Raw genomic sequence first — 25201 nt, forward strand, 5'->3', positions numbered from 1 at the left:
AGTTTTTATTTAACATAGTGAACATTTTCATCATTCGTTCAACATTCACACGTAGGACGATTCTTGGCCACTTTTGGTTTTATAAGCGGAGCAGATGTCAGTGTGGCAGGTTTTCCGTTGTGATTGTGAGCGGTCCGTTTCTGTTTCTTCCCTCCTGTCTCGGTCACTCTTGTTCTGGCCAGGATGCAGAAAATATCTGTGCTTGGATTTTGGCACCACGGCTCCTGGCTAGGCCTGATTGACGGGGCTTACAGGGGTTGATTTTAATTGTCTGCGTCGGCCTAGATATGCTATGGTACCCTTCACCGAGGTCACATGCACTGGCAGCTGCCAGATCCCTTTGGATTGAACAGGACTGAAGGCGGAGCAGATAACTGTTTATTTGCACTGAGCTTGGCTTGCAAGGAGTAAACACATAAATGGGTATCTTCCGTAGGTATGTTCCAGAGCTTTCCTTGGGCTACTCAGCGTAGGACTCCAGGGTCTCTTGGAAAGTACGCCTGTCTGGGAAAGAGTGAGAAGGTCATTGCAGGGCTCCCCACAGCATCATCCAAGTACTGAAGGAGTCTTTTGCAGATCGCCTCTGCCCTTTGCCTTTGTCACCCATAGGATCTTGGGTTAGTCCAAACCTGGGGCCAGAACCCTGGGCTGAGCTCGTCGGCTCTCCGGGCAGAGCCATAGTTGTGCAGGGCTGGTGCTGACTGACTCACACCCCTGCTTCTTCCTCTAGATGTATCAGAACAGGGGACCCTCGAGGAGGAGGCTGAGGAGACGGAGGCCTGGGCCAAGCCCCTGAGCCAGCTGTGGCAGAACCGCCCTCCAAACTTTGAGGCCGAAAAGGAATTCAACGAGGCCATGGCCCAGCAGGCCCCTCATTGCGCCGTCTGCATGATCTTTCAGACTTACCATCAGGTAAGCCCACCACGTCCCCTCTGTTTACCCGGGACCAGCGCTCAGAGGAAAGCTAGGTTTAATGGTGGGGACATAGCTTGGGAAAGGCATGTTTTCCTAGTGTCTTCTGCCCCATCCACGTATTGGAAAGGCTTCACCAGGCAGAATGCCATGCAGCAATGCGGGTGTTCCCTTGAGAATGCTTTGGGGAAGAGCTGAGGGTGTGGCTTAGGCTCTGGGGGATTCCCTGCTGCCCTTGGCACTCACACTGTTTGCTGAGGAATCTGCTCTGTTGTTATTCTAGTCAGTGATGATTCCTTCCAGGTGGTTTGTTGACCTTGCCAGTCAGTCTGGAGAGCAGGGGATTTCTTTAAATCATTCTGAATGTCAGGTGAAGAGCCAGTTCCTCCAGTGTTGCCTCTTCTTTCCCTTCCCATTGCCACCTCGGATGCTGGCAGTAGCGGAAGGGAATTTGGGAGGTGTAGGAGCAGCGGGCCTGCAGGAGGGAGGGGGATGGGAAAGCACCCTGGCTGAGCTTAGCCGTGCCCCTCCCACTCCTGGGGCATTTGATGGCTCCACCGTCATGGGTCTCTTTGGGTCCAGCGGGCCTGCAGGAGGGAGGGGGTTGGGAAAGCACCCTGGCTGAGCTTAGCCGTGCCCCTCCCACTCCTGGGGCATTTGATGGCTCCACCGTCATGGGTCTCTTTGGGTCCAGAGGGCCTGCAGGAGGGAGGGGGATGGGAAAGCACCCTGGCTGAGCTTAGCCGTGCCCCTCCCACTCCTGGGGCATTTGATGGCTCCACCGTCATGGGTCTCTTTGGGTCCAGCGGGCCTGCAGGAGGGAGGGGGTTGGGAAAGCACCCTGGCTGAGCTTAGCCGTGCCCCTCCCACTCCTGGGGCATTTGATGGCTCCACCGTCATGGGTCTCTTTGGGTCCAGCGGGCCTGCAGGAGGGAGGGGGATGGGAAAGCACCCTGGCTGAGCTTAGCCGTGCCCCTCCCACTCCTGGGGCATTTGATGGCTCCACCGTCATGGGTCTCTTTGGGTCCAGCGGGCCTGCAGGAGGGAGGGGGTTGGGAAAGCACCCTGGCTGAGCTTAGCCGTGCCCCTCCCACTCCTGGGGCATTTGATGGCTCCACCGTCATGGGTCTCTTTGGGTCCAGAGGGCCTGCAGGAGGGAGGGGGATGGGAAAGCACCCTGGCTGAGCTTAGCCGTGCCCCTCCCACTCCTGGGGCATTTGATGGCTCCACCGTCATGGGTCTCTTTGGGTCCAGCGGGCCTGCAGGAGGGAGGGGGTTGGGAAAGCACCCTGGCTGAGCTTAGCCGTGCCCCTCCCACTCCTGGGGCATTTGATGGCTCCACCGTCATGGGTCTCTTTGGGTCCAGCGGGCCTGCAGGAGGGAGGGGGATGGGAAAGCACCCTGGCTGAGCTTAGCCGTGCCCCTCCCACTCCTGGGGCATTTGATGGCTCCACCGTCATGGGTCTCTTTGGGTCCAGCGGGCCTGCAGGAGGGAGGGGGTTGGGAAAGCACCCTGGCTGAGCTTAGCCGTGCCCCTCCCACTCCTGGGGCATTTGATGGCTCCACCGTCATGGGTCTCTTTGGGTCCAGCGGGCCTGCAGGAGGGAGGGGGATGGGAAAGCACCCTGGCTGAGCTTAGCCGTGCCCCTCCCACTCCTGGGGCATTTGATGGCTCCACCGTCATGGGTCTCTTTGGGTCCAGCTCTAGGGGGCCAGGAAGGCACCCACAAGTCACATGTGCCAGATGACCAGGTCAGTCTCAGCTGGGACCTACACAGGGTGGCATGTAGAGAACCAGTCCCCTGATGGTGGTTAGAGTAGCATGGCTGCCACTGAGCCTGGCAGGGCCCCAGGTTCATGTTTGCCAAAGAGTGAAACTTCAGACCAGAGTACTTTTCAGTTAGTAACTCGTTCCTTCTTTCCATTGACCAAAAACAAACCCAAAAGATCTCAGTGTGCCCTTGCCTGTGAGGGAAGCAGGCAGATGGCCAGGCTGTACTGCAGGTAGATCTGCTGAGAGGGGCTCAGAGTTTCATGAATGGCATAGGCTTGGGGGGGTGACATGTTTCTGGGCCCCGTCCTTGGAACGGAGGTGATGGTACCATCCAGCGGCAGAAGCGGCGGATTCTTGCAGTCAGGCTGTTTGCCAAGGGAAGTACATGGACATAATGTTCTTCCCAAGGGGGCCCCAAGCCAGGAGTGGCTCTCGGGGCTCCAGCCACGTGACAGTGCTGCAGCTCAGGTGACTGCTGACATGGGCCCCGAGAGGAAATCAGTGCTGGCCCACGGAAGCACCTGCTCTGCGTCCTCTCCCTGGGTGGGGCCCCCATGCCATGCATCGCAGAGGGGAGCCGCCAAGAGCAGCCTCACCAGCCTCTCAGTGCATTTTATTACCACTTGGTTTGGGAAGATTGAAATCCCAGTTGCCTCTTACCTCGCTTCCTTTTCTCACTTGTCCCCGGGGGCCTTTGTTTGATGCTGCTGTGAGAAATCGAATTGGAGTCATTGGCGGTAACTTCAGTTAGCGGCCCTGGGATAATGGCTGTGCACCCGGGAGCCTAGCGGGGGCCCTGTCAGGAAGAGAGCAGCCTTCTGCTGACGGGGCAGGCGGAGAGCTGAGGACACGGGGCTGTTCACTGAGGTGTGCACTTGCTCCCTCCTTAGGTGGAGTTCGGAAGCCTTAGTCAGAACTGCGGCAGTGCTCCAGATTTAGCGCCCCAGAAGCAGAGGACCAAGCCACTGATTCCAGAAATGTGCTTCACCTCGACTGGGTGTAGCACGGACATCAACCTGTCCACCCCTTACCTAGAGGAGGACGGCACCAGCATCCTAGTGTCCTGCAAGAAGTGCAGCGTCCGGGTCCATGCCAGTGAGTGCCTCACTTCTTCTCTGCGTCCGGTCCCAGGGGCGGGGGCGTCTGACTGGAAGTCCTGCCGCCTCTTGGCCTCCCTGCGACCTCCCAGTGACCTCCCCAGCTCCCCAGTGCAGATGGCTTATGTGTCTGTTCTTGGAGTTCGGTGCTGATTGAGTCTGAGTTTCCTGTGACTCTGGGCTCCGTGCTTGTACTGTCTACCCTGGGCTGTCCCCTTGATTGTAGATACCAGGAGGGGATTAATCTCTGCTGCTCGCTAGGTGTTGGTAGCAGTGAATCTAGTTTCTGACTTTTTGAGACTGTGGGCCATACTGTATGGCTGACCCGTGGGGGCCTTGATGCTAGAATTCAGGGGTTTCTGTAAGATTTGGTTGTAGCTTTGGGAAGTAGTGTCTGGAAAAGAGTTGCAGGTCTACCTTCTGACTCTGGCCTCTGGGTTTAATTTGCTCACCTCGGTGTCCCTGTTAGGTTGCTACGGGGTGCCCCCTGCAAAGGCTTCTGAAGATTGGATGTGTTCTCGGTGTTCGGCCAATGCCCTGGAAGAGGTGAGTACTTCCATGCTGTTGCTGTCTCCCTGTGAGACAAGTTCGCTCACGATCGGACTGTTTCACGCGGACTCTATGTCCCAGGGGTCTGTGCAGTGCCTGGTGCACAGTGATGTCGGTGAGCATTGTCGGAGTAAATCCCCACGACAATGAGAGTGTTTGCTGCCCACCTGTGGCAGGGCACGATGGAGTCTGGAAGCTGTGTTTGCTTCATCGTGTCAGGACCAAGTAGAGGTTTTCCTGTGGATGGACCATAACCTCCTGTAAAGAATTGAGCCATCTGGTTGGAGCATCAAAATGGACTCAGATGGTTCATTTGGTAGCTTTCCCTTTATTCCTCCCCTCTCTCTGGAACCTGGCAGTACCCACATAGGAGGCAGTCAGAGCCCTGTAATGCCCCCAGCTTGAGCAGGGTATCACCCGTGACTTTGCTTACGGTTGTTGTTAACAGTACCAGCGAAGACGATTATGTTAAGTCAGGAGAATAATTGGCGCACTTCAGCCCCGAGTGGCCTCCCTGTCTTCCTGCAGGGGAGTCCTGTTTACAAGGTCTGTGCAGGCGAGGCCCCGCCTGCTGTGGGCTGCTTTCTCACGTGGAGGCTACCGTGGCCCGCAGGAAGTGGCGGGGAGAGCAGATGGGACGTTAATGACTCGGCGGTGACCACTCTTCCTCCCCGTCTTCTTGGCAGGACTGCTGCTTGTGCTCATTACGAGGAGGAGCCCTGCAGAGAGCCAATGATGACAGGTGAGTTCTCTGGGCTCTGAAGCCGAGTGCAGGCACGCCGCCAGGGCGGTGGCCGTCATCGGTATGACTGACGAGGACTTGGGAAGCACACTGTTTGGGGCCGAAATAGCATCTCCAAGACTAATTTTAAGGATGGGAAGCCGAGCAGTCCCAGAACTTTCCAACCCGAGCTTCCCCTCTGAGGCAGCCTTGTAAGTAACGTCCTCCTTTTGGAAGAGCTAAGATGGACTCACGAGGGTACGAAGACCCTGTGAAGATGATGCGGGGGCTTCGTGGAGGAAGTGAGGACAGTTACCTTGTTACAGCTGGGGCTGGTACAGAGGTGGCCACGGCTGTGAGCTAGTGAGCCCTTCCTGCAGGCGGACTCCCTGGCTGTTTGGAATGAGGGCAGCTGTCCTTAAGAAGGACAGTGGGACGTTGAGGAGGGCCCAGCCATGACTGCCCACTACTCAGTCGATTCTACAGAGGTTCTGGGTACTCAGCCCAGAGCTGGGCTTCTTGGCCGTCTGGCAGCTCGCTTTCACTGAGCTGAATTTTTGTGCTTGGTCATGCGTGGCTCAGTGGTTCAGAGGTAGAAGTAAGTGTAAGGTGAATGAGGTTTTCGTCCCGAAGACCGGCTGCTTAGGGGAGAGTACTCCTAGGTCGATGGGGAACCAGCAGTGAAGACCCTGCTTCCAGCTAAAATCCTGTGGGAACTTGAAGCACACATACCGCCCGGCATCCTGCCTCACAGGAATCCCCTTCATGCCGTTCCAGATAGCTGGCTGCTCTGCTTGCCGCATCCACTCCTCTAAAGGCACTTGCTGCCGTGACTTGAGGTCACTGTGTTCCTCAGAATTGCAAGATAGTGCTGTTAAAGTTCTTCCTTTTTTGCAATGGAAAGGGCTCTGCTTGCACCTCCCACCTTTACCTCATGACCCTTGGTCTGCCCTCCAGGGCCATGCAAAACAAATCTGTTCCCACTCACACACTGCAGGTGGCTTCCACGCAGCCCCAACGCTGTCTGTTGTAGGTTTTCACGTGGCTTGATCCTGAGAGTTTTCACCGTCTTAGTTAATCTCATCTTGGTGCGTGTCAGTTTCCCCAAATGCCCAGAACTTACTTTAATAATTCTCTAAGGGTGTCCGTTGAACAGACCTCTCAGAGTAAGTGGGGCTAGGGCCAGACCTTAGCGAGTGAGTCTGAGGTGGAGGAAGGGAGAGGTCACTTCGGCCCCGGGAGAGGTCTGGCCAAAGGCCTGGATGGGGAGGGCTGGGATTACCGGTACATAGGGGCGCAGCTGGAGATATTTTGAGGAAGTGCCCAGGTCCTCTGGTAAAAGAGGTGTGTATGGGGCTCTCTAATTTATTCTCACTCCCTGGAACCTGCCACACGCAATTAGCTGTGGCTCTCTTCCTGTTGCAACAGGCGGTGAGTGAGTGTGTAAAAAGTGTGACCCTGCGCTGACCCGGGATGTTGTGGTGGGGACCTTCTTCTGCTTCCTCAGCGTGGAGACGCTTCTGGTCTTACCTCACTGGGTCCCAGGAACTTGCTGGGAAGTCCAGTGGTCACGCTGGGTAAGGGAGGAAACGCTATAGACAGGCCCATGTTAGAAGAGAAGGCCACAGGGCCTTGGAGCTGCAGGGGGACTGAGGTGGCCTTTGCCTTTTGACAGGTGGGTCCATGTCTCGTGTGCGGTGGCGATTCTGGAAGCGAGATTTGTCAACATTGCAGAAAGAAGTCCAGTGGATGTGAGCAAAATTCCCCTGCCCCGCTTCAAACTGGTAAGCGGAGAGAGATGGGCTTGTGACCCTGCATCCCTTCCCTGTTTCCGAGTCTCTGGACAGAGGGGAGCATAGCGTTTAGGAGGGCATCGCCTGGTTGGCCCAGTGGCCATCCTTTACCCCTCAGTTTCGGTCATGGTTTACGATTCTCCCCCTCTGGTTAAAACTACTTAGTGAGGATGCCTGTGACTGGATACGAGATTAACAGAGGGTGCGTGTACCCTCGTGTTTTGGGAAGGGGGTGGGCTCTTGCTCATAGGACTCTGCATTTGGGTGCGGGTACAGTAGAGGAGACCATCCTAGTTCCCAGAATCATTGGCCTGCTTCTCCTGTGTTGTAGAAATGTGTCTTCTGTAAGAAACGGAGGAAAAGAACTGCTGGCTGCTGTGTGCAGTGTTCTCATGGCCGTTGCCCAACTGCCTTCCACGTGAGCTGTGCTCAGGCTGCAGGAGTGATGATGCAGCCAGATGACTGGCCTTTTGTTGTCTTCATTACCTGCTTTCGGCACAAGATCCCTAATTTGGAGGTGAGGAGGGTGCCATTCTAGAGTCCTCTCGACGGTTTCCGGGATCATTTTCTCTGCAGGCTCTGCATTTATTGTGTCAGCAAGTATCTCCTCAAGCGCTGTGCTTCCTGGAGGCTGCTAATGAGTGTGGGATTAGGAGATGGCCCCTGTCCATTCTCTGCTTCCTGCTTTGTGCTTCCTAATCCAGTGGAACCAACTGCTTGGGGTTGATTCCTTGTTTGCCTCTCCTCCTGGATAAACTCCTTGAGGGTCCATGTCTTGTTAATCTGGGTGTCCCTGTGCTTAACACAGAGTCAGGGACATCGCAGAAGCTCTGTAAGTGTTGTGAACTGATGGGAAGAAGAGTTAACCATTAACCCCCATACAGGAGTGATTTTTGCACTTCTCTGAACGGTGAAGCTTAAATGGGTCTTAAACAATAAGTAGGAATTGTGAGCAGGAGTGCAGTCAAGTCTTCAGAAACAGAATGAGCGAGTCTCAGGAGAAGGAACGTGTGAGACTGGCTCTGGGAACGTGGCAGGGGATGGTACTGGAAAGGCAGGCAGTGCCAGAGGATTAAGGCCCTGGGCTGCCACACTTAGGGGTTTGATGTCTCTTCCACTAGGTAAGGGGAACTTTTCCAATATTATGATTTTGAGCTATATGTTTTTTTAACAGTTACTGTGGTGGTGGTTTGCAGAAAAGATTGAAGGAATAAGAATTTGAGGCCGGGAGACCAGTTAGCCTAGGCGAGAAGTGAGGTCTGAAATGGGAACACAGAGGGAGAGCTTTAGGGTCACAGCCAACGCTGGGATCCTACAGTGGGTAGAACTGACGGGGTTTGTGGGCTGCCATGGGGAGCGGATGAAGAAAGAGGAAGGGATGAGGGAGTGTGAATTCAAGATGACTCAGGCCACTCCCTTAAAGGTGGAAGGGATGCTAATATGGTATTAACTGGGATCGGGAACTGAGATGAGGCAGAGCTGTTTTGCAGAGGAAAGTGGGGGAGATAAAAATGAGGGAAAGACCTGTAGACTTTGAGGTCGCTGGAACATTCTGATAGAGGTACCAGGAGGCAGCTAGATTAGCTGGATTAAGATTTGGATATTATCAGCCTTTAACAGCATAATTAAACCTAATTCCCGTTAGAAACTGGACTCTGGAGATTCCTAGTATAAGGAGCAGATGGTAGAGCTGGAAGCAGCGAAAGCAGCTGAGAAGCAGAGAGACGTGGAGAGAAGGAGAGCCCTGCAGCCAGCAGAGGCTGAGGAGGGCCACGTGCTGTCGGGAAGACAGGGCTGCTGGCGTGGTCACTGTGCACCCCAAACCGGGGGTTCCATGCGTAGTCAGGTCAGAAGCCAGAGTGCCATCAGTGAATTACAGTCCAGTGGAGGAGACGCCGATGAAGGCTTGTCAACGGTGTGGTGAAACCAATCATAAAAGGAAGGACACAGTAGAGCACCAGCCCAGAGGACAAGCTGTCCTCCACCATGGAAAGGGCCTCGTTGGCTGACTGGATTCCCCTTTTTCATTAAAGATGTTCTATTGAGCACAGGAGGTGGGCAGAGGTGGGTTAGGAGCTTAGGAAGAGGGAAAAATAGTCGATACGGGAATGAGGAATAAAAGCTTGAGGTACCGTTGAGTCCTGGCTGTGGTAAGGAGATAGGAGCTTTGTGTCGGAACAGGGTAGTGATTTGGTGGTGGTCATTAGCCCCCCATGCCCTCACATTGGCAGCTGTAGATGGCTGGTGCTATGAGGAAACGGGTACTGTTGAGTATTTCTTTCACTGATTCATTCTTCACATACTTACCGGGCATCTGCTACATGTCAGGCACAGTTTTAGGTGCTCGGAACATGCTGGTGAACAAGACAACAGTGCCTGCCCTCCTGCTTCATTTAGTGTAGTTGAAAGACACGTAGAAACAAGTAAATGTACAGTGTATCAAACGGGGAGAAGTGCCGGCATAAGAGTAAAGCTGGATACAGGAATGGAGGAGGAGAGGTAGTAAGGTTGTCCATAAGTGGACACTTGGATGTGAGGGAGCCAATGTGCAGATAACTGAGGAAGAGCCTTTCAGGTAGAGGGAACGGAGGCACAAAGACCCTGAGGTGGGAACACTCTTGGCACGCATGCTCAGAGGACAGAAGGGAGGCCAGCATGGCTGGAGCACAGAGCTTGGGCAGCTTGGGGAGGGGCGGTTGGACACAAGACCACCAGATGCTCTGTGATTACGTTTGCATCAAGGACAAGTTCAGAATGAGAAGAAGGGTGATGTGAGGGCCCCAGAGATGGCAGAGCTGCGGAGCTGTGTATAGTGTGCAGCTGAGGACATCCAGGGAACCTCAGTCTTTGTGCCCTGGCCCTGAGGGTAGAGCTGGTGCTAAGATCTGTGTGGAGCATTGTGTGGGGACCCTGGGCCTCAGATCACCTGTTGAGCGTCCACTTTGGTGTATGTCTAAACTATGTGAATTAGTAGGTGCTGTTTGGTCAGCTCCTCGAAACAGTAGGGAAGTCACAAGAGTCTGTTTTGGGAGCTTGTGGTGAGACAGGATGGTAAAGGACCAGTTGTGGACTGGGAATGAGGGAGGAGCTATATTTATGGGGAAAATATGACACTAGGTTCTTCCGTGTCCTGGCTGGGGTGTGGACATCTGGAAAGACCTGTTTGAGCTCCCATCTCGTGCTCCTTTTTACTTCTCCTGTCTCACGCTTATCTTTCCCTGGTAAAGAAGAGCCCCCTGATCTTGGTCCCCGTTCGCTAGGCCTGTCAGCTCAGTGTGGCCATAACCCAAGCCTCTGTTTCTTCCAGCGTGCCAAGGGGGCCTTGCAGAGCATCACTGCGGGCCAGAAGGTCATTAGCAAGCACAAGAATGGGCGCTTCTACCAGTGTGAGGTGGTAAGGCTCACCACGGAGACCTTCTATGAAGTCAACTTTGACGACGGCTCCTTCAGCGACAATCTCTATCCCGAGGACATAGTGGTAATGTCTGCAAGGAGCTTCATGGGCATTTTGGGGTGGGGGAGTTTCTTGGTCTGACTGGCAGACTGGCTGTGGGCCTGCCTGCCTTTTCTATCCAGGCCCATGGTCCCATCATTCGGCCCCCAAACAGAAAGAAGTGTTTGTACTGGTCTTTCTGTACAAAGAACATCGTGTGCCGCTAGGGTACCCTGCTTCCTCTAGAAGCTTGTAGGAACTGGCGTTTTTTGCAGTTCTTTGAAACATACTTGTATTTTAGTCTAAACTACCCTTTGAAGGTGTTCTGGTGCAGTGGAAGAAGAGCCCAGGCTTTGGAATCAGACCAGTGTGCCAGTACCAGCTTCACTGCTTAGTAGCTGTGTGATTTGGGGAGAATTAGCCAATTATCTCTTTTCTGCCATGCCCTCTTAGTAGATTTATGGAATTTGCTTTTGGTTCTTTACAGTTGATGCCTTTGGGGGCTGAATAGAAACTGCTTGGAGATATCCCTGGCCTGCTTGTGTTATCAATACCTGAGACACTGGGGGCCCTGCCTGGACTCAATCCTAGGTTTCCTGGCTCTGGACTCAGCACTCAGTTCAGGTTTCCCCTGTCCATCGTTCGTCCGTCCGTCCATCCTCATCCCCACCCACTACCCCCACCCCCACCCCCACCTTTTCATGTTAGACCGAGCACCAGCCTAGTGGAATGAAGCCACTTCTTCCTTAAACAACAGGTGTTTCCCACATCTCTACCACGTTAGCAACTTAGTTGCTAAAAGCACATTCATTAGTTGTGAGGCAGACTTCCATGTAGTGAAGATGGTATCAGTAGTGTCTGTGGCAGTAGACTAGCTATGCTTTATTAAGCTCTTCCAGTTTGCCAGACGCTAGGCTAAGTACTTTACTCGGGTATCTCGGTCACTTCTCATACCAACTCTGAGAAGTAGGTGGTATCTCTAACTTAGAGAACACTGATCTCAGGACTCTTCTAGAAGTTACTGAGGACCCCAAAAGAGCTTGTATTTTTGTGGGTTATGTCTATCAATATTTGCTCATTAGAAATGAAAACTGAGGTGAATTGATTTGAAATAATCCATTTTTTAAAACGGAAAATTATTTTAAGTAAAACAAAAAATATTAGAAAAGTGCCACTCTTCTACAATTGTGCAAACCTTTTTTACATCACATCTTCAGTTCGTTGCAATATATTGTTTTGGTTAAAGTATGTGAAGAAAACTCGGTCTCACACAGATATGCGACTGAAAAAGTGAGGAGTAAACTTTAAGTAGCCTTTCAGATGACTGTGGTTATTGTACTTTGATACTACACCAGACCTCAGCGAGTGGTGGTTTCTTAAAAGGTAGCTGCAGTGTAGACTCTGAAGGCAGCTTGGTGAACGCACCCTCTTACATTAACACTCTTTGTTTTCTGTCTTACACTGAGGGTGGCTCTTTCACTCATGCGTGATTTTGTGCCATCATCCATATTGGTGCAATGGGCTATGTAGATCTTCCAGATGTTGTTAAATTTCATTAGGCAATTCCAAAAAAATCATTTTCATCTGTAGCACTAAGCTCAGAAAAATCTTTAAATTTTAGGGAGCTTCAAGCTCATGGTGGTGACACAACTTTTCTGAAATTGTAATTTGTGCTTGAAAGCTTAGGTTTTATCATTGGCAGTATACTGTCAGCCCATTTTCCTCGAAGTGACAGGCTCACTTCATTCATTTTCAAGAAGATGTCTGCCATTACCCAAGTCTGAATAACCACAGTTTGTCTGTCAGTCATTTTTTTCAAATAAAGCTGGTGTTTCATGGAAAAAGCAGTTACTTCTTACAACTCAAACAGTTACAGCATGCTTTTCCTCAAGACAACCATCATGCTTCAGCGTGTAGCAGAAGTGTCTTTTGAGTACTTAACACATGTACTCAAAGATTGAGGTTTCACACAAAAATTTTTTCTGCTTCATCAAGGGACGTTGTTATATGAAACCAGGTTTTTTCCTTTTGCTCCTAAATCATGCGTACACAGTGGTTAAGAAAGCAGTAACAAGTAGTAGAGCTTAGGGCCATTGCGTCAATTTGTGCTGAAGCACCAGCAGTTGCACCCGTGTTAGGTGTTACACCATCACTGGAAATGTCTGCGCAGCAAAAGAGGCTAATGTTTTAATATTATTGTGAAAACCATCGTGCTCTCACGAACCCCCGCTCAGGAACCCCCGCTAAGGTCTGCAGACCATACTTGGAGAACTGCTATTATAGTAAAACTTAATATCTGAGAACTTAAGGGATTTATCAAAGATCACATATTTGGCTAGTTAAAACTTCCACTTCAGATTCTTTTGGGGGCAGTACTTTCTACTTAGTTGTTGAACTCATACACGATATAGTTACTGAGTACCTGTCAGTAATGAGTTGGCAATACAGTATAGAGCCATTTCTATTCAGTAAGTGAATTGGCGTGTAGGACCTTCCATACTCTTGTCATGTAGTGGAATTGATAAGAGCAGTTGGAATATCACAGCATTTTAGACTCTCTGCTCTGCTTCCGCTCCGATGTGTACTTTTTTGGGCCATGTCCTCAAGGACCTTCTCCCAGGTCTACCCATCAGACCTTTTATTCAGCTGCCATGACCATGTTCATACACTGACCTCCCGCTATATACCAAGCCCTCTGCTGCGAATGCAGCAAGGACTCCACCCATCCTTAGGGTTCCCCTGTCTGCAGGGAGTAAAAGTCCTAAAGTTTTTTGCCAGGTCCCATGGTAGGTGGTCTTTTATTACCTTGCCTTCAAAGAAAAGGTTAAGAACCCTTTTCTTTCCTTTTTTTAAAAACTTTGTTTTTATTTATTTATTTATTTTTGGCTGTTTTGGGTCTTTGTTGCTGCACGTGGGCTTTCTCTAGTTGCGGCAAGCGGGGGCTACTCTTCGTTGTGGTGCACGGGCTTCTCATTGCAGTGGCTTTTCTTGTTGCGGAGCACGGACTCTAGGCACTTGGGCTTCAGTAGTTGTGGCACGCAAGCTCAGTAGTTGTGGCTCACGGGCTCTAGAGCGCAGGCTCAGTAGTTGTGGCGCATGGGCTTAGTTGCTCCGCGGCATGTGGGATCTTCCCGGACCAGGGCTCGAACCTGTGTCCCCTGCATTGGCAGGCGGATTCTTGACCATTGCGCGCCACCAGGGAAATCCTAAGAACCCTTTTCTTAAATAGTTGAATAAAGTTTGAGTATTTCTTCCTGGCAGAGCCCTGTCCCCCTGTCCCTTAGAGAGACAGTTGAAGGAACGTGAGACGGACTCTTGATCATGGCACATGTCCTTTACATTTATTAAGTTTATTATGGCTGCTTTTTCCTGTCACTTAGAAGCAGCAGCAGCCAGCAGAGATAACGGGGTGGACTTGGACTTAGCAGGTCTCTCAGGTGGACCTTCCTTTCACCCTTCTTCCTTAATGTTCCCTCAGAGTCAGGACTGTCTCCAGTTGGGTCCTCCTGCTGAAGGGGAAGTAGTCCAAGTGAGATGGACAGACGGCCAAGTCTATGGAGCCAAGTTTGTGGCCTCTCACCCCATCCAGATGTACCAGGTAACCAAAGGCTTTTGTTGGGGATGGGTGAGGGGGCCTGATTAATTCAGTGTTTCCTCTTGAGCAAGAGGAAGTCTTTGCTCTTGGGAGAGCTAAGGCAGTGGTCCCCAACCTTTTTGGCACCAGGGACACCGGTTTCGTGGAAGACAGTTTTCCATGGATGGGGGTGGGCGTGGTTCAGGCGGTAACGCGAGCGGTGGGGAACGGTGGGGAGTGGCTGATGAAGCTTTGCTTGCTCGCCCACCGCTCACCTCCTGCTGTGCGGCCCGGTTCCTAACAGGCCGTGGACTGGCACCAGTCTGCGGCCCGGGGGTTGGGGACCGCTGAGCCAAGGGATCAGTGACAACCTTTTTCAGAGCTAGGGGCTGCCCTGTGTCCAGTCTGCCAGGTATGGCTTCAAACATGGCAGGCCTTACTTCAGTGTTCTAAACCCTTCCTGTGACTGCAGGAAATTGCCACTGTGCGTGATGGACCAGGGAGAGAGTCAGGGATATCTTAGCTAAAGGCCTTTGTTTCCTTGGTAGGTGGAGTTTGAGGATGGCTCACAGCTTGTGGTTAAGAGAGATGACGTGTACACGCTGGATGAAGAGCTTCCCAAGAGAGTCAAGTCTAGACTGGTGAGTGTGTACTTTCTGTGTGCCCTTGGTTCCCATCTGGGAGGGAGGGAACACAGCAAGGATGTGTCCCTTGGTTTTTCTTCTTCGGGGTGGTTGGCCATAAAGTGCTCACTTGATTTGCCTATTCTTCTGTAGTCAGTAGCCTCAGACATGCGCTTCAATGAGATTTTCACGGAGAAAGAGGTTAAGCAGGAAAAGAAACGGCAACGAGTTATCAACTCAAGATACCGGGAAGATTACATTGAGCCTGCACTATACCGGGCCATCATGGAGTAGGTGCTTCCAGCGGCCAGGAGAGTCCCAGCTGCCAAGGCGAAAGCACTCTGGGGTTCCACAGCCAGCAGACACTTGGAACTCTGAAGTCTCTAAAAGTGAACTGTAAAATGAAAAGGAATGAAATAACCGACCCCATCATCTTCTCACCCCACCCTCATCGCATTCCACTGTAATGAAACAATAAGCCGTACTTGGACATGTGGCAGCAGCCGCTGATCTCCCAGCTGATGGGATGAGCACTGGAACGCTGTGGCTGCATGGGCCCCAGTCTGTAATGGGGTCGACTGTGCTGGCTGGGCTGCTTGCCCTGTTCCTGGCCTTGGACTTAGCTTCCTAACGATCACCTGCACCAACTAGGCAGAGGTGCTGGTGCTTGCCCCCTCCCCCTTTTTGTATTTATGTGTGTGTGTGTGTGTGTGTGTGTGTGTGCGCGTGTGCGTGTGCACGCGTGTGTGTGCGTATGTATGTTTGGTCTGGACCAGCTTCTGCCAGCCCCTGGCCTTTACTTTCTTCCTTGCCTATGCAGGGCAACAAAAATGTGAAATTCTGCCCTCAGCTGAACTGAGTAAGGGCCCCTGGGGGTTGGCTGCAGATGGCTGTGGCATCCGTTTGTCTCTGGAACTGCCTCAAGAGAGTGCTGGCAAAGCTGCAGCGATGAGATGCTAAGGAGTTAACGCCACCTCTTTGCCTTCTCTTGAAGGAGAAGATAGGGGTAACCTGGGTGTGTGCCCATATCACTCTAGGCACAGAGCCCCTGTGGACAGTATTAAAGGGTGTGGGTGGGGAATACTCTGAAGGGGGATCTAATGATGGAAGCAGGCAGAGCCTGGCGGATGAGTCTGTCAACAGAAAATTGCAGTCATGCAGGGGCTGGGAGGGTTAAGATGAACTGGGGCCGCTGGAGGCCAGGGGGTGGGTTTAGATATGCCCCCTGGTCTGGGGGTGGGAGGGAGCTGATTTGGGAGCGGGGTGGGACTGGAGGGCAACACTGAAGGGGTTAAACAGGTTTTTGCTCCTTATGAATTTGTTTGCCTGGGCCCAGGGTTGGAGGGATTCACACTTATACCGTATGTATACAAGAATCAGATTTTAATACTTCCCCTTTTTTTGTTACGTATGAACGCTATAAACCAAATTATTTTGAAAACCGGTGCATCACCTTGTCCTTAGCAATAAAACGTGTTGAGCAGAGGATTGGCTGTGTCTGCCCCAAGGAGCCTGAGTGGCCCAGGGTCAGGCCGGGAGTGTATCTAGAGTCATAGGCTCTGGAGCAGGGCCATGCATTTTAAGAAGACTCAGTAAGGCAGGATCTAGGAAGCCCTCCTAAAGAGATGGGCTCCTTGTCAAGTTCTGGTCCTGTGGCTCTGTATGGTGGGACCTGGGAAGTAGACGCACCTCTGGCCGTGAGTACCTCCTTTTGCTTCTCTGGCCCTAGAGATGGGAAGGAAGAGGTGATAGATGAAGGACCAGACCACTTCCACAACTTGTAAAACTGAGTTTGATCTCTCTCATCTCGACCCCACTTGTTAACTTCATCGAGCAGGTTTAAGTTTATGCCAGTGTCCGTTCCATAAAAATTGTAGAACCAGCTTGAAAGAAGGCAGTACATTTTAGGTGCTTGAAAAGCAAGGGATTGACAACCCCTGCCCCCCACCCCGTGCACGCTTCCCTTAGGTCCTGAAGCTGTTCTGAGTTGCCTGTAGTTGGTGAGACGCTTCCCCGGAGGAAGACCCGGTCCCTTGGACCCCCATTGGGTTCCTGAGGTCCAGGTGGACAAGGTTAGAGCAGCAGCAGCAGCAGGGGTGGGAGGGGCAGTGAATTGGGCACAGCAGAGCTGTTCAGCTGGTCTTGGACAGCCAGGCACTAGGTCCTATTTCTTGGCCCCTGCCAGGTGCGGGAGAATCTTGGGTCAGCTTAGCAACTCAATGCTTCTTTGTGTCCTGGGGCTTGGGAGGTGGCTGCCACCTCTGGTGTCTGATTGTGGGGGAAGGGAGGAGCAGCAGGTCTCAAAGATACCTACTTTTCTATGCCAGTTCCCTCCTGGGGCCAAGAAAGGGAGGTTGAATTTTTTGTCCAGCACCCAAGGATTCCCAGGTGAGCGTGGACAGAGCCAGGCCTTAATGGATTGGCAAGCCCTGGGAGCACACGTCTTTGGAGGGAAGAAACACTTCCCCAGACTTGGCAGGGTCCCAGACCTCCCTACATTTCACTGACCCTACCATCCCCAGCCCTGCTGAAGGACAGGCAGGGTAGTCCCTTCTGTAACCCCAGCAGAGTTCTTGCTCAACAGCTGACTATTTTTCTAGAAACTTTCACGTTTTGTTTTGGTCAAATGTAATAACCTCCTGGGAAACTGAAGTTTAAAGAGGTGATGAGAGTCTCAAGTCCCACGGAACAGGCCCTCTTGCCTGCAGTCAGGCCCAGGCCTCAGCGGACTGACTGACTCCAGGGAAGCGTGCACCAGCCTGTCTTAGGCAGGCTCCCCTCAGAAGCCTTTTGGCCAGGGCAAACTGCCCTCCTTTGGTGAGGCAGCGTCTTTGGGTGGGCAACCAAGGATCACAGCCGGACAGTTCCTCCTCTCTTCCGTAACTCCCCTCGGGGGAATTACGTTTTAAATTGTGCCCCAGTAGGGTGGGAGAAAAGCTGGGACCTCCGGAACTGAAAAGGGTAGACGAGATGGGGCGGAATGGTCCTGTGCCCGGAATAAAAAGAGGCTCTAAAGTAGTAATAAGGGCAGCCAGCGACCGCTGTCCACCCAACTCCACAGGATTGAGCAGGGTCGCCCAGCCCGTGGAGGTCCACAGCCTTGTGTCTCAGCCTGTTTCCAGGCGGATGCCTGCGTCCCTCAGTGTGGAATGACCGTGTACCCCCGTCTCTCGCACGGCCGAGGAAACAGGCTCTCGAGGGGTCATCTCGGCGGACAGCGAGCCCTGCGGCCGTCAGAGGTCCGCATCCCAGACGCGCGCCCTGCGGGGCGTGAAGCCGGGGGAAGATTCCTCAAGGCGGCGGATAGGCTCCGGGGAGCCGAGGGGTGGGCGTCGGCGCGGAACCAGCAGGCCAGGCCCGCTGGACCCACGCCCTGAACCGCCAACAGCCCGAGTCCCGGCGGGCGCGCGAGGCGAACGGGCCGGAAAACTCGGGGGTCCAGTGTCTAGCAGGCCGCTTCGGGCTTGCGTCCGCTCTCTGCCTGCAGTGCAGCCCCGCATTGGTCAGCCCGGCGCCCCGCCCGGCTCCCGCGCGCCGATTGGCCGCGGATGCCCAACCCCCGGTGAGGGCGCTGAGGCGGAGAGTGGGATTGGTGGTCCCGTCGTCCATGGGTCGGGATCGCGGTCGCGCGCTCCGCCCGCCGCTGCGTCCCCACTATGGCGGCGCCCAGGCGGCCCACCGCGACTTGGGCGCCCGCTGGGGTTCCCCGCGGCTGTCGCCGCCGCATTCGCCGTCGCCCCCGCCTTCCCAGCAGCGTCGGGCCGGGCGCCGCCTACCCCCTGCCTCCCTCTCCGCTGCGGTAAGGGCCGGTCCTGCGCGCGTCGGGGCGGGCAGTCACCACGGCTAACGGGCGCCGCCGCCCCTCCCCTCCCCCGCAGCTCGCGGTCCCCGGGTTGGTGGGGTGCGGAGCCCGCGCGCGCTGGTGCTGGGGAAGGAGGGGTCGGGCGCGGCCCAGCCGTCTCCGAATAACGAAGTCCGGCTCGGACTGGGGGCTCGGGCCGGGAGTCCGGTCCCTGGGAGACCTCGCCTGGGTAGGGGCTGCCAGGCCTCGGGGGAGAGGACGGCTGAACCCGGGCCGAGCAGTCTGAGGTCACCTGCGCGCGAGACCCCGCAGCGCTGCGCACCTTGGCGCAGAGGAAGGACCTGGTCAGGCGGGCCTTCGCTATGGGAAGAGGGAGGAAAAGTGGAAAACCTGAGTGGGAATCAGCAGCGTACGGGTAGCGGTTGTCATTGCTTATTGCTCTACCAGCCGCCAGATGTTCCGGGCACTGAGGTCAATTTTACTGACAAAGTACGCCTCTTGCTTCCTTTTCTCTGGCATTTCTCCCCATTGTTTGCCCTGTGATTTTGTTTGCAGGAGGAAATGTCTTAGTGATGAGAGCAGGTTTGATTAGGATAGTCTGCCACGAACATTTTGAATTCCTCTTTGCAACAGTGCTCGTTTTTATGATTCCTTAATAGACCTCACTTATGTTTGTGTTTCCCGCACATAGGAGGAAGGAGAGAAACGTGTGAACTGACTCAGTGCAATTAATTGAGAGAGGGACCAATGAAGGCAGCTGTTATTTTGTTAAAAACAAAAAACAAAACAAAAAAACAACAAAAACTTACAAACTTTTCTGTGGATACACGTTGAATTAACTATACTATAGCTAGTTGAACAGGAAGGTAGAAAAAAGCACTTATTGGGTTCATGAAAATAAATAGACCGCATGGAAAATTAGGTTATTTCTAAGTCAGAATCACCTTGGAGTGATGATCATTTAACTGTTGGGTATACTGTTGGGTCAACAGGGTTAAAAGGAAGCTGTCACAAAAATTTATGACCGAAATGGTATTTTCAAATAATCTCTTAAGGCAATAGCAGCTCCTAAGATTAAAGATTCTTAACTCAAGGATATTTTGAAGTATTAAGTGATGAATCTCCCTATTTCACATGTCTAAATGTCTAATCAGAGCTTAATAAAAGTAAATTATTAATGAGAAAAAAAGATGTGCATATTCTTAGAGACTAAGTGACTTTGATCATCAATAAAGTGTCTATCAAGTACATATTGTATGCAAGGCAGTGCAACTGTGGGGACCTCACGACCTGTATTGTATGAGACTTGTTCTCATGGGCCTATGAGATGGTTGTGGGGATAAAGGGCACACAAGAAAATGATCACTAACAAAATGGTCTCTAGAATTCTAAGATAGTAGGTCTATGAAAATTCTGGAAAAGGAGAAATCCATGTGTTTGAAGAAGGTTTCACAGGAGAGCTGAGGCTTGAGTTGAGCCATGAATGGGTAGGCCTGGGTGGTGAAGAGGAAGGAGAAGTGAGGAAATGAGAAAGTGAGGATGGGAAAGGTGGCAGGGGAGAACCCAAAACTCTCATGGGTAGTTCCAGGGGGTTCTTATTAGAAAAAGTGGGAGATGAGGTTATACAAAAAAGGCAGGTTGATGGCATCAAATCAGGAAGTAACTTTGTCCTGGGTGGAGCAAAGGGTAAACAAGTAGTAGTACTTCAGATGAAACTGGAGCTAGCTATTAGAAAAATAGACAGTAGCACTTTATGTGCCCTTGTCACTTTTCTGAGTAACCTTAGCTATTTAGAATAATGGTCCTCTCAGCTACCCAGGATCTGCACCTCAAGAATCATTCTTGCCTTTCTTTTTTTTCCCCCTTGTATTAAGTTGGTTGCCAGGTCTTGTTGCTGCTACCTCCACACTATGTCTAGCTTCTTTCTGTTCCTACTGTCATCACACTGATTTGGGGCCATTGATCCCATTCCCTCGAATTACTGCAGAAACCCCCTAGCTTTCCCCCCCACCCCTTCCATCTATCCTGTGTACTGTCATCACTTGCAGGTATCTCAATTCCCCAGGCTAGACTTTTATTTATTTATTTTGGCTGAGTTGGGTCTTTGTTGCTATGTGCGGGCTGCACACGGGCTTTCTCTAGTTGCGGTGAGCGGGGTCTACTCTTCGTTTTGGTGCACGGGCTTCTCATTGCGGTGGCTTCTCACTGCAGAGCACGGGCTCTAGGCGCACGGGCTTCGGTAGTTGTGTCTCGCGGGCTCTAGAGCACATGCTCAGTAGTTGTGGCGCACGGGCTTAGTTGCTCTGCAGCATGTGGGATCTTCCCGAACCAGGGCTCGAACCCGTGTCCCCTGCACTGGCAGGCAGATTCTTAACCACTGCGCCACCAGGGAAGCCCCAGCCTAGACTTTTAATGGCTTCCTACCATCTGTTGAATTAAGCACAGACCAGCCTAGCCTGGGCAGTATGGGTAAACTCATTTCTTGCCATTCCCTTAGATTTTATTATATTTTCCAAGTTTGTGGAACTATTTGCTCTTTGTTGCTGTCGTGCTCTGTTGCTTTTTCTATCCTAAATGACCCCCTTGAATCTCTAATTGTTGGTTCTCACCCATGTTTCAGGGCCATTTGATTGGAACTCTCTTTGTGAAGCTTTTCTGTACTTTTCTCCCTATCTAGATGGGACTTGTTTCTCCTTCAAACCATTATAACACTAGAGTCTGCCTTTTGCCCCAATTGCCAACATAAGACTGCAGCTTTTTCAAGCCATGGGCCATCTTCTTCATTATCTAGCACAGTGTTTTGTACATAGGAGGTACTTGGCAAATATATTTTATATTGAACATAGCTTTGAACCAGGATAGATGCAAAGAAAATTCTTTGTGCAAACAAAATGTCCATCATAAAATCTGTAAATGAAGTTACTTACGTGAGATAATTTGTTACTGAGAGAGCTGGTGTATTGGTCTGGATAGCTTGGATTAGGCTTCATTAACAAAAACCCTTAAGACTTCAGTGGCTTAACAGAACAAAAGTTGACTTCTCATTCATGCCACATGTCCAGCATGACTGCACAGGTAACTCTCCTCCTCTCAGTCACTCAGGGACCCATGCTGTTGGAAACTCCATCTTAATATGGTGTTTCCATGATCATTTTGATCGAGTGGAAGATGGTGATCAAGGGACACTGGACTTTCAAGTTTCCATCCTGAAGTGGCACCTGTCACTTTCATTTCCATATCATTGGCTAAAGCAAGTCATATGGCCATGCCTAACTTTAAAGAAGGGCAAGGAATTGCTGTCTTAGCATGTGCCTGGAAAGCAAAGAGCCAGAAGTAACTGTTGGACAGCAGTAATGCCTGCTACATCTTCTTTGAGTATCACGGCCCATGGAAGATTAGAGGTAGCGAAATCAGATGAGCTACTAGAGAGAAACACATTGACAGTAGCAAGAAATAATAGCTCTAACTAGGCGTGGAATGAGGGTGGATTGGAAGTCAGAAATCCATTACAAGCACTGTAATGCTTGTAATGTAACAGGCCGAGGCTGTTGATACGAGGGCAGTCAGTGATTTTCCAGTCATAGCACAGTCATTCCTGAGGGCATCACTATTTTACAGCACCCTCAGTGATGAACACAGAAATAGTCCTGAGGCATCCACAGAAAGTTCAGTTATATTCAGGATACACAATTTAAAAAGCAAGGAAGTGTGTACTAACTCAAGGTACATTTTCACTTGAATGGTTAAGAAGGATCCTAGTTCAACCTTACTGGTTTAATTGGGTTTAATTGAGGCTATAAAACTTTGGCGCTTGGGGAGGAGATTTCGCTTTTAACAAAGAAACTGAAACCTGGGTTGAAATCTTGCTCCTGCCATCGATTATCTAACATTGAGCAAGTGTCTGATTCTGAAGTCCAAGTTGCATCATCAGTGAAACGCGTAGGGTAGTTATGAGTTCACTTTATGTAAAGTGCTTTGCCCAGTTCCTAGTTCAAGGTAAGGACTCATGATTATGATGATCAACGTCAGCAGCAGCAGCAGCAGCAGGATTTGAAGAAACTTTGAGAAATCAGGTAAGGAAATCTCAGGATTTCCCCAGATTTTCCTACCTTTTTCCACTTCCTTGGCATCCTGTCACACCTTTCTTTCTTTTTTTTTTTTTTTTTTTGCGGTACGCGGGCCTCTCACTGTTGTGGCCTCTCCCGTTGCAGAGCACAGGCTCCGGACGCGCAGGCTCGGCAGCCATGGCCCACGGGCCCAGTCGCTCCGCGGCACGTGGGATCTTCCCGGACCGGGGTACGAACCCGTGTCCCCTGCATCGGCAGGCGGACTCTCAACCACTGTGCCACCAGGGAAGCCCACACCTTTCTTATTTTCACATTTATTCTATTTTATTTTGCTTGGTTGTATATGTGTCTGTGTCTTCTACTGTACTAGGCCCTCTAGTCACCCCATAAGTAGCTATTGAGCATGAACTGTCTGCTAACCTCTGTGCTAGGTTATGGCATTACAAAAACAAAAGGCATATCCCGGGCCTCAAAGAGCCTTTAGTCTGGTAGGACCAGAAACCAGTGAACCTGTAGTTAGAATACATTGTAACGGGCTATGTTTGAGGGTCCTGTGGGATCTCCTAAAAAGAGAATCTGATGCCACACAGGGAATATAAATAATGGTTTTCCAGAGAAGCTCACACCTACCTAAGTCTTGGATCACTAGTTAGTAGCTGGGTAGATGTGGGTTTAAAAGGCTTTTCAGGCAGGAAACAATGTGTAATGGCCTAGAAACACAAGAGAGTGTGGCTGCATTCTGAAGATGCTTGAAAGGCAGGAGAATAGGGTATGTTTGGGGAGTGTGTGGAGGCTGCAGAAGTTAGACTGAAGCTTGTGAGTTCAGGAGTTTATTGTGATGAGGAGGAGGAGCCACTGAAGGGTTTGAAGGTAGGAAATGACTTTATCAGCTTTGCCTTTTAGGAAGATCAGTGTGTGTGGAGGCAGCAGAGGAGTGAATGTCCTGTTTCTCTGACATGGGAGGTTCTGAGGTTTGCAACCGTAGTGCCATGTCTGCTACAGTGTCATAAAATATTATGGATGAAGAGAGCTTAGAATGAGGTGAGGCTGGAGGGAAGGTTACCATTTAGGCTACTGCAGTAATAGTAAGAGTGTGTCCATGTCCTGCCTGGGGATAGAGGAGAGTCAGCAGACCAAGATTGCCATCATGGCTTCACCAGTTTCTAAGGTGTGGCCTTGGGCAGGCTTTAGAACCTCTTGTGTACTCTCGGTTTTCAAATTGGTAAAATGCGGATAAAAATACCTACCTTGCAAGGTTCTGAGAATTTGAGCAAATAGTTGTAAAAAGCCTGCTCCTGTACTGTTAAATACATAAGGGACCTCTTATCATAAAAATAATAGTTTTAAGATTTTAAAAAATTAATTAAGTAAGTAAGTAATTTTTGGCTGTGTCGGGTCTTAGTTGCAGCATGCCGGGATCTTTTGCTGTGACGTGCGGGCTCCAGAGTGCGTGGGCTCTGTAGTTGTGGTACACGGGCTCGGGCTTAGTTGCTCCACGGCATGTGGGATGTTAGTTCCCCGACCAGGGATCGAACCCATGTCCCCTGCATTGGAAGGTGGATTTTTCACTGGACCACCAGGGAAGTCCCAGTTTTAAGATTCTTAATGCTTAGTATATTCCCTGGTTCACAGTAGGTGATCGTTAGCCTAAAATCATCTGCCAGCACTGTGGTTTTATTTATACATCTTTTTTTTTTTTTTTTTTTTTTTTTGCGGTACGCGGGCCTCTCACTGTTGTGGCCTCTCCCGTTGCGGAGCACAGGCTCCGGACGCGCAGGCTCAGCGGCCATGGCTCACAGGCCCAGTCGCTCCGCGGCATGTGGGATCTTCCCGGACCAGGGCTCGAACCCGTGTCCCCTGCATTGGCAGGCGGATTCTTAACCACTGCGCCACAGTGATGGTGGTCTGGGTGGGTTGGGCATGAGAGAATTATCCTGAGATCAAGAAGGGAAGAGTTGGTTGATATGAATATCATACCAATTTAAACATTCTTTAAATGCCAACAAATTATATATGGTCATTCAGCCGTTCCCAGCCCTCACCCAGAAGTGACACATGCACGTGTGCATACACTCTTGTCGCTGATGTTTTAATGTGCTCACTGCTTGGGCTGCTAAAATGTATGTGCTTCTTCAGCGTGTCATCATCGTTGTTGACTGTGTCCCCCTGAAATTCTGCTCCTCCTCAGTCTTCTTCTGAAATGTTTGTAAAGATGATAATGGGGGTTTAATCCCAATTTGTTCCCCTTTAGGTTCTGCCTGGTCATCCTGGTTGACAGGAGTTCCTTCCCTGTGAACTTCTGCACAACTTGTATTATTCTGATTAAATGTTATCTACTGCCTTGTCTTATTATTTGTCTATGTGTCAGTAAATTCCCCTTTTCCTTGATGTTAGTTTTCTTTACAAAATAATGGAAAGATGGCATGTTTATGTGTTTTTGACATGACTTAAAACCCACAGAAACCTTGTGTTTGAAATATGTTAAACAGGTTAGAATATTCTGTTCCTAAGTTTTCAAAGTATATGGCAGTGATTTTCAGAGTTTTTGATCTCAGGACCCCTTTATAAGTTATAAAAATTATTGAAACCCCAAAGAACTTTCATTTTATGGGTTTTGTCTATTGATATTTAATGTATTAAAAGTTACTGAGAAAATTTTAAGTCACAAGAATACACAAGCACGCATTCCATTAGCTGTGAGGACAGTGATATAGTCACATGTCATCATGTGTTACATAGCCTCTGGAAAACTGTGCTGGACCCTTGGTGAGAGAAAGAGAGTGAACAGGGCAAATAATGTCTGAGAATTACGTGAAAACAGTTTTAAACTCGTGGATCTGAAACTGTGCACCTCAG

General features: G+C 50.9%; 2 protein-coding genes across 10 annotated transcripts in view; both read left to right on the forward strand.

Moving 5' to 3' along the window:
• The window catches only part of KDM4A (lysine demethylase 4A), a 43882-nt gene extending 27965 nt beyond the window's left edge, over positions 1 to 15917 (forward strand). For all 4 annotated transcript variants that reach the window (XM_067725830.1, XM_067725831.1, XM_067725829.1 and 1 more), the window contains 10 exons: positions 731 to 912; positions 3577 to 3781; positions 4253 to 4329; positions 5019 to 5074; positions 6729 to 6837; positions 7178 to 7363; positions 10154 to 10324; positions 13758 to 13877; positions 14402 to 14494; positions 14630 to 15917. In XM_067725830.1, coding sequence (XP_067581931.1) covers positions 731 to 912; positions 3577 to 3781; positions 4253 to 4329; positions 5019 to 5074; positions 6729 to 6837; positions 7178 to 7363; positions 10154 to 10324; positions 13758 to 13877; positions 14402 to 14494; positions 14630 to 14770 — 1340 coding nt within the window. In that variant the 3' untranslated portion in view covers positions 14771 to 15917. The remainder of the gene's footprint in view (positions 1 to 730; positions 913 to 3576; positions 3782 to 4252; positions 4330 to 5018; positions 5075 to 6728; positions 6838 to 7177; positions 7364 to 10153; positions 10325 to 13757; positions 13878 to 14401; positions 14495 to 14629) is intronic.
• Positions 15918 to 18136: 2219 nt separating this feature from the next.
• The window catches only part of ST3GAL3 (ST3 beta-galactoside alpha-2,3-sialyltransferase 3), a 238534-nt gene continuing 231469 nt past the window's right edge, over positions 18137 to 25201 (forward strand). For 5 of the 6 annotated variants that reach the window (XM_067725835.1, XM_067725839.1, XM_067725840.1 and 2 more), the window contains exon 1: positions 18137 to 18275. The gene's annotated coding sequence lies outside the window, so the exon portion shown is untranslated. Of the gene's footprint in view, positions 18276 to 22291; positions 22352 to 25201 lie in introns of those variants that run through there. The other variant, XM_067725836.1, reaches the window with a different exon arrangement.

Source organism: Pseudorca crassidens, chromosome 2 (genome assembly GCF_039906515.1).
Source record: "Pseudorca crassidens isolate mPseCra1 chromosome 2, mPseCra1.hap1, whole genome shotgun sequence".
NCBI lineage: Eukaryota > Metazoa > Chordata > Mammalia > Artiodactyla > Delphinidae > Pseudorca > Pseudorca crassidens.